At 36.3% G+C, this 13,337-nt stretch overlaps 1 protein-coding gene across 21 annotated transcripts in view; it reads right to left on the bottom strand.

The window, feature by feature from the left end:
• Positions 1 to 5,333: 5,333 nt before the first annotated feature.
• SGCZ (sarcoglycan zeta) overlaps positions 5,334 to 13,337 on the bottom strand; it is a 346,473-nt gene continuing 338,469 nt past the window's right edge. For 17 of the 21 annotated variants that reach the window (XM_069014009.1, XM_069014010.1, XM_069014011.1 and 14 more), the window contains 2 exons: positions 8,943 to 9,084; positions 7,822 to 8,807 (listed from right to left, as the gene is read on the bottom strand). In XM_069014009.1, coding sequence (XP_068870110.1) covers positions 8,644 to 8,807; positions 8,943 to 9,084 — 306 coding nt within the window. In that variant the 3' untranslated portion in view covers positions 7,822 to 8,643. Of the gene's footprint in view, positions 7,529 to 7,821; positions 9,085 to 13,337 lie in introns of those variants that run through there. The other 4 variants (XM_069014019.1, XM_069014022.1, XR_011150719.1 and 1 more) reach the window with 3 other exon arrangements.

Raw genomic sequence — 13,337 nt, 5'->3', positions numbered from 1 at the left:
AGAGAAAGAAAGAAAGAAGAAAATACCTTACAGTCCAGATTCTTTCCTCATAAAAAACCCTCAAAAAAACCAACCAACCAAACTAAACCTCACCAACCTATAGAATATTCTCCATTTGCTAATTCTTGTTCCAGCTATTTTCCATTTACACTGCTGTAGTCTAATGTAAGCCTCAGTGACTTCTTCTTCCAGAACTGTACTTTTGTACATAAGACTTTCTGTCTTCTATACAGTTTCCATAGCTTACAGCTTCCATAACTGTTCCTCTTGTCACAGAGAGGTCAGAGAAGCAACAGAAATTTTCTGATGTTGTTTGTACTGTCTTGTTCCTAGGAATAGTACTTTTCTGGTCTTGAAAAGGACTTCTGAATCAATGCAATCCTGAAGCCTTCCCCTTCTTTCTGCACTTTGGCATGATATATTTGACAAGGTCAGAGAGGTAAAGAGAAATTTTAATAATTATATAGCATTTTCTTCCCCTTTAAACAGTAAACCTGTTCTAATATCACTCTCTGTCTCTTTTTCCCATGCCTTTATTCTCTTTCCATGCTTTTTCTTTGTATGCTCCCTTCTCATCCTGCATTTTGCTTCACCATAGCAGTAATTATTATCTCGAGCAATAACCCACTCCATGCTGCAATTAATATTGTCAGCCTTAGTTGCTGCCATCAGATTTTTCCCTTCCCTTTACACTTAGGGATTAAAGTACATCTAAAGATAGACCATGCAACAAAAATCAAGCCCAAACACAAGGGAAAGAATTAATTTCCCTAATTTTCCTCTCCTGTGCAAAAGGGAAGGGAAGCAGCATGGTCTGCAGAGACTCTTTAAAAGTGAGTGAGAAGGCCAGAATATCAACCTTATTGCTTCCAGAAACAGTGCAACTCCTCTACGGCGAGGAAAACACTGGACCAAAATTCAAAAAGGCAGTGGCAGTAGATTTTTTCACCTTTTTTTTTTTATGACTCACTTTGTACATCTTGTAATTTTTTAATTTGGTTTTGACAAATGACTGAAGACTACACAATTATTTAGAGTTCTCCTTGTGGGGGAGCTAAAGTGGTACCTGCAGTTAGAAGTGGGAACAATTTGCAGAGGGAAAAAAGTCATGGACTATGACAATTTTTTTTTTTTTTGGCACAAACCTTTAGTGAGCATATAAGCCTAATGCATAGACACAAAATTTGTCAGTATTTCCTATTGACTTTACCAGGGTTTGAATCCACCCTACTGTACTGGCTTATTTTCACCTCTGTCTGCCATAAGCAGAGTACATGTTCAAACAGAGAGTTCATTGTCACCTTCTATTTGAGAAGCACAAAATTTATACCTAGCTTACTTCTTTTCTCCTTCCTGATGCTGGCTTTTAAAAGAGCCAGGAAAAGAAAGGAAAATGTCAAGGATATAAAGATACAAAAATTACTCATAGAGCTGTTGGAGTGAGTTCCAAACGAGTGCCACAAAAATGACTACAGGGATGGAACACCTCTTCTATGAGGAAAGGCTGAGACAATTGGAGTTGTTCAGCCTGGAGAAGAGAAGGCTCCAGAGGGACCTCAGAGCTGCCATCCAGTACCTAAAAGTGGCCTACAAGAAAACTGGAGTGAGGCCTTTTATAAGGGCATGTAGTGACAGCACAAGGGTTACTGGCTTTAAGTTGAATGAGGTTAGGTTTAGATTGGTGAGGCACTGGCAGAGATTGCACAGAGAAGTTGTGGATGTCCCATCCATGGAAGTGTTCAAGGTCAGGTTGGATGGGGCTTTGAGAAAGTTGGTCTAGTGGAAGGTGGCCCTCCCTGCCCAGGGCAGGGGAGTTGGATCTAGATGTGCTTTAAGGTTCCTTTCAACCCAAACCATTCTAGGAATCTATGATACATCTTCACCTGACTTTCTTTCTGTTTCTCTGAGGCTTAGGGAGAAGTTTCGTGACTGTTTTTGCACTTAAAAAAAAAAAATCCATCTTTCAGCTATATTTATGTATTTTACTGTTCCAACATGATTTGGATTTACTGCCTATGCACCACTGTCCTACACATCCCTATGCAGATCAAGAAAACCACTTTCTTTCTGTCTGTCTCTCGAATATTATTGCAACACCATGTCTCAGTCATCCTGGGGAGCATGAAGCTGGAAAGCATCCTGACTATTTTCTTCACAATATTTAAATGCTGTAGAAGACCCTCTCTCCTCATGAGTAAGTGCCCCCAGATCTTGTCTGGTTCCACGGTAGCATGGGGAATACTATCACAGATGCTTCTTTTAATACTGTGTAGTTATCCTCTTTCCTTTATCATCAGAGGTTTCCTATCTCCCAAAGATCACACAAAACAGCAAAAAGACTTGCCACTGTATAAGAAATTAGAGCATTAATTCTCCAAAGATAAATGAGAATGTCAGTCATGGACTAAAAGGGACAATACTCTGTTATTAATAGGGGTTTTAAGTAGTTATCGTTATACTATTTAACATTTTAGCTCTGTTTTTCCTTTCAAATTTGTAACAGTAAATAAGCACATAAGTAGAGAGGGACAAATAATGAGCTCAGTGATTCCTTTTCTATTTTAAAAAAATGTAACAGGATAGGATAGTTTGCATTTTTATTTTATGGTATTTTAAATACATTCATTGAATGACAAAACTTCTGAGAAATTAAAAGTTATTAAGAAGCCTGTAGTCTAAAATCTTTCACTCTAGAAGTTTCATTCTAGTAAGACAGACTAAAACTGATATTTACCTATGTGTGTTTTCCTTATATAACTTCTGTTGTCACAAAGCAAATAATCTCCCCTTTGACACAGTTTAAGTAAGTCACAGAGGAAGCATCCTGATAAAGAGATGGCAAAATTCTTTTTGTTGCCAATTCTTTTGTTATTTGTGAAGAAAGGAGGATGCTTAAGGGGACAACTGAAGCTCAGCTGAAGAGTTAAGAGTGGGTGGGAATTAAGGAGGAGGATTTGACTTACTAACTGTTGCAGTGTTTGGGACAAGAAAACTGAGTAAACATCACCTAGAAAGAAAACAATTATGTATTTTTTTCAGAATAGTTCTAAAATATGTACTTAGAAGTAAGTTATTGTGCTAGAATGCAGATCTCTCAGCGGTAAAGAATGACTGTGTGCAAGCTCTCAAAATATCATAAAGCACAGAAAACAATACATCTTGCCTTCAGTAATGCTTCTCTAATGCTTAAATCCTACTTTTCATTGTGCTCTAGATGATGCTGAAAGCTGAACTTCTCCCTCACAGGTCTCACAAACCAGGAGGTATACATATGAACAAAAGCCATTTTTACTTCTCAGATCAAGTCATGCATTAAGTGAATCTGATAAGCCATAGGGCCAAATGTTTTAATATACATTGCTGTCACTGCTTAAACATGTCAGAATTGCAGACACTGGTAGAAATGGGCACTCCTTAAAAATGTGAAATCCACTTAAAATTTTTCCAAAACTTAGCAAAACTCAGATTTCAATTTTTAATTTTTTTTTCCTTAGTTAAGTGGACTAGTTTCTTTTCTGGCTAATTGACTCTAATCCGACTGGATATACAGTAGAAGATTTTACCTGAGCTCTCCTGATCCGGGCCTGTATAAGAAATGTGTTGGTTAAAGCTCAAATAATACTTTCAAATTCAAACAATGTAATCTGAAGCTCAGTTCAAAGTTTCAGAGGAGAAATATCTATATTTTACATAGAGAACTTGTATTAAATTCTAGTCTCAGTGTGGACTGTGTTGAATCAACACAATGCTTATGGTGGATTTTTTTTCACTTATCTTCTATTTTTCTTTTACTGTCAGTAGTTTCCCCAGATTGGACTGGGGAACCTGTCCAACACTGAGTAAAATGGCTAAGAATAATTTTTCTTGCTGTATCACCTATCATGTTTTAGTCACTTGAGACTTATCAGTCTATATTACTGATATACTCTCCTATATTACTGATATTTCTATACAACTGTTGCTCTTGTACAGAAATTACTGATATTTTTAGGCATTGTGAAAGTAGCTGCTGTCTAGCTACTCTGGATATTGATGAAATCATAATATGGCATCAAGGAGCTCAGTGTAAACAAACCCCCTAAATGCTCACCTTACTTTTTTCCAGAGTTCTGTGCAAGGTTGTGCTGTTAACAGCATTGACACTGCCCAGGTTAAAGACAGAGAGCATTTGTTTGAGTTGGTTACATCACCTTTTACATGACTGTGTAATTCTCAAGTGGCTTGTAAAAAAGTGCTGTTCAAACATGAACATGCAGTTTAATCTTATTCTGGCAAGACACAAAGGAACTTGAGGAGTGTAATATGCTCTAATGGTAGATGAAAAAGCAGCACTGTAATTTTAACTTTACTAATGCTGATGTAGAAATAAAGCCTACACTTTAAAATTGGTTTTCTTAACATAAGTACTGCATTTAAATGCAGTGTCTGTTGTTTTAAAAAAAAAAAGTTTGAAATAAAACAATACCATATTCTGTGTGTGAGGACAAAACAATTGAAAAACAAATAAAAGCTCTTACCATGCTGCTAATGTAGACAGCGGTAAGGAAATACAAACTAACAAATAATATTTATCAAAAATATACAGAAAATCCAAGAGTTTCTCATCAGCTATTCTACATGTTCTTCTCACCCTTAGCAGGATTCCTGTTTGATTATTCTTGAAATTAGTTCTGATATGTTTCCTGTTTAATGTATCACATTTATTTATGGTTATATAGTAGCACCAGATGGAAATGCTAAGACAAATTAAAGAAGTACAGGAAACATTTCAAACTGAGAGTGTTAATTACATGCTGAAAAAGTTCTAGCTTTCCAAGAAAAGAAATTTCCAACTTCCAAAACCTTGCTATTATTTTCATTTAAAAAAAAAAGTCCAAGGAAAATAAAATAAAAATCTTAAAAGTTTTAGTGTACTGCTTTTGAATAATGTTATCCACAATTTTAAGACAGACAGTCCATTAAATAGAAAAAAGATTTGTTTTACATAAAGCAAGAGAGTACAAAAGCACAGCTTTTGTAATTTTGGTAATATTGCAGTTCTACAAACATATTGCATAGTATATGTAAGAAAATAGTTCCCATCTTTTATATATACTTCTATACACAAGAAAACCATTAACATGAAGGTTACAAAACAAAAAGGGTTAGCAGACCTTTACTGAGTAGGGATTGAAACAGTATGACACCCAGATTTTGATCCAACTTTCACATGCATTACAGTGAATCAGCTGATAACAATTCCATAGTCTAAAGTTTTAATTTTTTTTATTTAGCAATTATTTAGAATCTAAAAACAAATCAAAACAAACAAATAAAACAAAAAACCCCTAAAAGGTACATTATGTTAGCAACCAAATATCTCAAACATCCTTCATTAAATCCTTCTAGACATTTATGGCTGTATCTTCCAGACTTAATAACCCTCTGCATCTAAAATGGTTGAAAGTGAATTCTTTTATCCAGTCAAGCCAACTTTGCAAGCAAACCAGTATAACTTCAGTTCAAAGAAGCAATGTCCTGGCATGTTTTCTTAGGAACACCAAAAGACCCCCATACGCATGAATAGTAGTGTAATCACAAGACACTGACAAAAATTTAAACCCTGGAAAAAAGTGAAAATCTACAGCTCAAAATGCTGCACAAATCTAAACTATGTTACATTTCATGTTGTAATTACAACTTCTCATCTCTTCATTCCAACAGAATTAGTAGAAACAGCAGTGTCATAGTGTTGGATATAATAGGAGTGTCTGTCTTTGGTCTTAACACTTAACCAATGAATGAACTGCAATACAAACCATACAGCTAACAGTGCTCAGAGAGGTTGGCTGATGCTTTTATTTTTCTCTTCTCTTCTTTTTTTTTTTTTTTTTTAAACAAGAAAGAGACAGTATCCTATAATATGACACAAATATTTTTACAGGAGATAAATCTATCATATATATTAAATACATGTAGCCAATAAGGTATTTTCAAATATTTCATTGTTGTCATAAGGATGGCATTTTAAATTTTTAGTATGATTAATGCATTGAGATCACTTTTCCAATACTCCCTGAAATCATGTGGACTAGAAATACTTTTACAAATAAAAACTGTTTTCTTCCCTTCTTACAGTTTTCAATGGATTTAAAGTAAAACATCAATATTATGAAATTCACCAGAACATTAAAACATCATGAGAACTTTTTTCTATCTCATAGGCTGTTGAAGCTCTTAAATATGCTCTACTTCATATTGATGGGACTCCAATAATAAATATCCTGACAGTGCAGAGGTACGTGAACTTACTGGCTTGGTTTTTTGGAGTCCAATGTACTACCCACATATCTCCTCTGACTTCTCATCATACAAAGTGGCAAATTATTTCAGTCTTGCTGTTAAAATTAATCTCGTAACATAATTTTTTTCCTACCTGCCCATTCCCAACCAAGTTGGTGTAGAATTTATTAAGGTTGGGTCCTTCCATCCAGTGAACAGAGACCTTTGTTAAACAAATAACAGGTAAATAATCTCAGGTGAAGAACAAACCAATAAGAATTTTTTTGTGGAAAATTTATTACAAAGTATCTGCAAGCCATCCTGCAGGTTTGTTTGAGGTGAAAAAAAGCTCCTTAACCTTTTTGTATGCAATTTGTAGGAAGCCACATTTTAATTCATCAAGTAGATTAGTCACTATATTTGTTCATCTTTTAAGCAACAAATGTATGTAGGTGTGCACAGATAGTGACTACACATAGATGTGCCCTCATATACTTTTCCTCCTGAAATGCTATTTGTTCATGACTGTCACACTACCATTCTATTACTTGTGTGCATAAGAAAAAGACATCTATATCCCTATAGTTTTAAGGGTTTATTGTATGGCTACACTTTCTAACGTTTTATTGTCATCTTCTTTGTCATCTCTAACTATTTTTGTTCCTCTTACTAAAATCCTCATTTCTAATATATTTTCTTGCAATATTTTCTTGTATATGTTCTTTCAAAGAAGAAAAATCTCAAACAGACGACAAGTCAGCTTTTAACAGCCTTCTTTTGAAGACATAAAATAATCAATTTAAAATCTTCATTTAACTGTTAAAACCAGAAAATACAGAATTCTTGCTATGGGGTGAAATTCACACCTCTGAAGAGGGCCAATGGTAAGGCAAGCACCAGTCAAGCCATTGACACATCTTGGGCTGGTCTTCTGCATAGGAGTGAATTTCACCTGAAGTCAAAACAAAATCAACCTTATTAGGTGGTAATAAAATGCAAAGACAATCACAGTACTAGTTTGTTCATTCTCTTTTTTTTTCTCTAAAAGCAAAATTGTGTAGAAATACCCACCTTGCACCATCTCCCCTGGTTTTGGAATTACTTCATAAAAGCTCTCATTTCATTGGCAATCTTAGATTCAAGCCTCTAAAAATAATAGCTAGGTGATGTAATTTAAAGAATAGAATTAAAGAGCACACTTACCTCACATAATCAAGCCATCTTCCACAATAGGAAACATTTTTATACTGTTTTACTTTCCTGGGTTCTGCAAGTTTCAAGATACTCTTGTTAATCAATGCTGTGACAAATTTACCAGCAGCATACCAAAGCATTTTTTTATAAGATTTCAATTACCAATCAAACCAAATGAGTACAAACACTGATACAAGAAATAAATCCCACATGAAACTGGGTGAGATCTGAGTGTAAATGAGGCTGCATAATTTAAACACAGACCTGGTAAAGTCAATGTAATATTGACGTACTTTTTAATACTGAATGTCATTTAATGTGTAGTTTTTTTATATACTACTATTACTTTGAAACCTCAGCAGCAGATGATAAACAAAAGAGAATAATAAATGTGAATGTCATACAGGTTGTTAGTGCACTGCTTCTCAGCATCATACGTTACATTAGTACCAACATTTGTGTTCAAGTGGCAGCAGTTAGACATGGTCAGAAAATGGACAAAATGTTCCTTTGAAAATTTCTCTCTTGGTTTTGAATTTGCCAATTATGAGGACCTTGTGAAGAGCAATACACTGATCAACAAACATATAATCAGAATTTTGTTCTTTACCCTGTTCTTCTTTTCCAGAAACTGTATGTTTTACTCAAAGCAATTGCTTCACATGCAGTGGCCAAGAAAATATTATATAAGGTCATTCAGATCTGACAAACAAGAGCATATGTCTTTTTAACTTTGAAAGTAATATTGCTGAGCACTTCCAAAATTTTCCTAGTGTACAAAACCCTAGACTTAGTAGACAAATAGTAACAACACATTTTTAAAGAAACCAAACTCAGGGAGGAATTCTGTCTCTTTTTGTATTAAAAACCATTTACTGAATTTGTTTAGTAAAGCAAGCATCACACAATGCTTTAAAATTTTAAAATTCAGGGATAAAAGTTTACATCCAAAAAGATGAATGGAAAATTGTGCTTTCAGACAGTAAAGTTATTTATCATACAGGGGGAACAAATTCATCTCACTATCAGATTCTGGGCAAATTCTTGTACTCTCTCTCTCTGTCTAGATATATATTTATGTGCAGTTCATATCCAGGTCCCGCAAAAATCTAAAACTATGTGCTTCACTTCAAGTAGCAAAGGCACCTGTGTTATTGTCCCTTTTGGAAAAAAAGGTGATTTTATGTTCTAGGTTTCCTGATGAAGAATACATTGATCTCTCTCCCATCTCTGTGTTGAGCGGCAGCACAAACCACAAGAGAAGGCAGCGCTGTATTCCTGCTTACAGTGGAAGAAGTTGCTCTGCAGGCCGTTTGAAGCGTCGAACTGGTCACAAGGGAAACCGAACAGAACTGTGAAGCAGAGGGATAGTAACAAAAGGCTATTCTGGTGTGAGGATAAAACGGAGTCATTCTAGCTCCACAAGCAGATGTTGCTACTGGATTGACATGTGGAGCCTGCTCCTGCTGGGGACAGGTAAAGTTTACCATTGGGACAGGCGCAGAGCTCATAGATAGTCTGGCGAGGAGCTGAAGAGCTGGGTGAGGAGGAGGAGGAGAAGGAGGAAGAGGATGAAAAGGAACCCATTGGTAGGTTTCCCAGGCGGATTGTATCTGCATTTAAAAATATCTAAAAGAGGGAGAAAAAAAAGAAGTACATAAATTTCTTTCAGCATTGAGACATATTTTAAAGAAGTGCTTTGAGGCAGCTGTGACTTTTTAGAAGTCACATTATTTAAATTTCTAGAAATATTTCATTAGAAGTATTATAAATATATATTAGAAATTACTCTTTTTAGAAATAAAAAAGCTGTCATCATTTATTTTTTTTTTCATCTCTGTGTAGTCGTTTCTGCATTAATAATCATTGTTACAGTACATGCAATTACTTCACCAACATGTTTATTCAAGTACAAAGATTATTATAGAAAAAAATTTTGACGGTCTTCTTCAATAGGTTGAATTTTTACTTGGACACTTTATGATTAAAATTTATTCACTCATAGCAGCAGCATATACTTGCTCTGGCAGAATTTGTATTTTAATAAGTGTGAAGTGATATTAAAGCACATTCCCCAGTGTGTTCCGGTAAGCAGTTGAAAATATGTGCTGAACTGTGCTAAATTATTGGGGCTTAACAATAGCTACTTCCAGAGAATAATTAAATAAGGTTACAAAGTCATGTGCACAAAATAAAGAGCTTCTTTGACCTAAATTAAGAGCAGGAAAGATTTCAGGTTAAAGTCTTATTAAGAAGGTTATCAAGATATTCCCATTTGTTTTTGAACATTGAATATGATTAAAAAATATTGTGGGTTTTTTTAATCTTCCACTGGAAATAACATGAGTCAGTATGAAACTGTAGATACCAGTAACATTCATGAATCTCTGTTGAGTTCTGCGATATTTACACTTACATTTGCAGAAAACAGCATGTCTTCCACTGACACAAACAGGTGAGTGTCCAGCTGCTCAGAATGTATTTTTTATTTATGGAAAGAGTAAATAAGAGCCAAAGTAAGATCAGTCATTACCTCAGGAGCAGACTAAGACTTTCTAGAAGACAGGTAACAAATCAAAATGGCTTTAAGCTCTGGAGGTAACAGTATGAAGCTTAGGAGAAGGTGAGTTCCTTAAATACTTGCTAGTGCTTTTTGTATGGTATCTAAAATCAATGAAGCCAACTTGACACTGCTATACCACAATGTTCACAATATATGTAAAGAACCTGAAGACATATGGAAAGTATTATTTTATGATAAAATCAGTGGTATATGGCAGCCAAGCAGTAGAGAAGCACTACTGAGCTACTGCTGTAGAGATGTGAGGAATAGCAGGCTGGGAAAAAAAATTAAGTGGCTGGATAAAATTTCATACAAGGATTGATGCATAGTCATGTTTCTATCCACAGCAGAAGCATTGTAAATGACTGGAATTATTGAAGGTAATATAGTCTGAAGGTAGCCCCAAACACTACAACTCCCCATCACTCTAAGTTCTCCAGCTCCCACAGCAATTACTGTTATGGGAGGAAATACTCACTAAAAAGGGCAGAAAGGGAGAATCTCAGAGGCAAAGGTTGCCTCTGCAGGTCACAATGCCTGCTTTAATTCACATTGTGACTGACAGAAGAAGTGATCACAAAACTAAAATTGCAGCAAATTAGTATCTTTGTTCTGTAACTTCTATAATAAAGGAATGATGTATTTAGACACAAGCCCACAGTGTTGCTTGGAAAATCCAGTATCACAGACCTGAGAAAATTAGTAGTCATAACCCCTGAAGAAATAGTTTTTGTGCAAGAAATGTGGATGGTGTTGGGAACAATTTAATAATGTTCTGCTAGAATTACAACTGGAAAAAAAAAAAGATTACATATATTAAAATGCTCAGCTAGGAGTAAATGTGAAAGTAACTATGGCAAATATAAAAAGAACAAAATAACAGATGGGGGAAAAAAGAGTTTAATAACAAACTAGAAACGAGGAACTGGTAAAATGTGGGAAGGAAACAAAGGCTGTAAAAATGAATGGAGTGACAAGTAATTAGAAGTATTCTTTCACTTCTCATATCAAGAAAAAACAAAGGGTAACAGGTCCATTATTAAATTGGTAACAGTAGATTTATCAGTAGCATTGAATAAAAATCCAGTAGCAATTTACAATGCAAGGTCTGTGTAAGTATATTTTTTGTACTAAATAGTGCTGAGCATAGTTCAGTACTTTGAGAAAGATCAAAAATTGATGTCAGAACATGACTGTGATAAAATACTTTCAATTTCAACAGTAATTCAACAGGATATTAAACTGGACCCAGTAATGTCATATACTTTTAATCAGCAATTCTTGATAACTTTTAACAAATAGAGTTAAAAAAAATATCTGAGTGGCCTTTTGGACTTTTAATGCTGACTTTCGGTAATCATTGTGTCATGGTTTAACCCCAGGCAGCAGCCATATACCACACAGCCACTCATTCTCTCCCCCACCAGAAAGATCAGGGAGAGGATTGGAAGGGTATAAGCTGGAAAACTCATGGGTTGGGATAAAGACAGCTTAATAGGGAAAGCCATGCACACAAGCAAAGCAAACTAAGGAATTAATTCACTGCTTCCCATGGGCAGGCAGGTCTTCAGCCAAACCCAGGAGAGTAGGGCCCCATCACATATGATGGTGACTTGGGAAGACGAACGCCATCACTCCAAAGGCCCTTCCCCTTATTCCTTCTTTCCCCAGGAGCTTTACATACTGAGCCTGATGTCACACAGTATGGAATGTCCCTTTGGTCAGTTGAGGTCACCCATCCTGACTGTGTCACCTCCCAGCTTCCCATGCACCCCCAGTCTCCTCCCCAGCATGGCAGCAGGAAGAGCAAAAAAGTCCTTGGCTCTGTGTTAAGCCCTGTTGGGATTCCTCCCCCCTGGCATGGGGTCCGGGGGGAGGGGACCCTGGAGTAGAGGCACAGCCTATGGGGTTTCCCTACTCCCTGGTGAATCCCCTTCCCCATTGGTTGTTTGGTGATCCCCTGCCCAGGGAGTACCCTGGCTGTCCCGTGATTGCTCAGTTCTTTGTCAGTCCCCCAGCCATGTGGCTGGAGAATAAAGATCTCTGAAACATCTATCATGAATCGGTCCCTATTTCTTTCCACGGGCCTCGCTGTCTATACATGTTGCAGAAATCCCCGCTGCAACAAAGCCCTGCTCAGCAATAACAAAATCATCTCTATATTATCAACTTTGTGTTCAGCACAAATCTAATATACAGCCCCATGCCAGCAACTGTGAAGAAAATAAAAACTATCTCAGCCAAAACCAGCACACCTTGATATACTTGGAATACCATAGAAAATAAGAAAAAGACTATTTCTTTGCTTTTATTAAAAAAAAAAATGGAAGCTGGATACATTAGAATATTATATATGCAATAATAAAATGCACTTCAATATAGAAGACATACATGTAAGGCAATGCAAAAAAATACAAGATGAGCTCTTTATACTATTGATAGATTGTGTGACTGGCCGTTTTAACAGCTTAATTGCAGTGATGGGGAAGGATCATGAGAAATCTGTAAAACAAAATTAAATGGGTTCTAAAAGACATGTTTCAATTCAAACAAGAAGTAACTCAAAAATTAAGAGGGCCTATGTGTCAGAGATCTGCTGGAGTTAAATCTCATAAATTTTATTATATTATTTTCTATGAGCTCCTAATTTTTTCTGTTTGTTTACATCAGGAGAGCTACACTTCTGCAACCTTTTTGCAGATGTTCTGTAGTGTACTGCTGTTGCTGCCTGTTCCGAGCTTCCCTTCCCCCTCCCCAAGACACTTGTCTCTGCCATGTGCTCTGAATCCCTTTGTTCCAAGCGCGGGCAAAACCAAATGTAACTCAAACGCTTTAGCAGTGTCTGATTGTCCGGTCACCCCGGGTCTGCCCCCAGTCCGCCCCTTTCCCCTCCTCCGAATAAAAGAAAGAACCAAGAGGGGGCCCACCCTCTTTGGCTTTGCAACCCTTTCTGCGAACATCTTGTCGTCTGTTTTGTATTTGAAAGCTTCTAATTGCGGAAATTAGGCAAACCAAAAGCTATACTTCTCCCTCTTTGCTTCTGCTGGTGATATCAGTTTTGCAGCTGTGATTTACCGCTTTTAGAGCTACTGAAGTGCTGGATTGCCTGTGCTACCTCTCTAGGCTGCCCAAGGCTTTCTAAGGCGTTGAACTACGAGCCTAGCCGGTAAAAAGCTGTAAGTATATCTCCTCATACTGCTCCAAGACTAATCCAGAGCACCTTACTCTGATGTGCATTACAATACAATGTAGCTCAGTTATTTTGCTCACTAAATGAAATGATCTTTATAAGCATAGCTGTGCATACTTTTCCACTGAT

Source organism: Aphelocoma coerulescens, chromosome 4 (genome assembly GCF_041296385.1).
Source record: "Aphelocoma coerulescens isolate FSJ_1873_10779 chromosome 4, UR_Acoe_1.0, whole genome shotgun sequence".
In the NCBI taxonomy this organism is placed as follows: Eukaryota; Metazoa; Chordata; class Aves; order Passeriformes; family Corvidae; genus Aphelocoma; species Aphelocoma coerulescens.
Note: the sequence above shows the minus strand (reverse complement) of the source record. Positions and strands in the feature narration are given on the sequence as shown.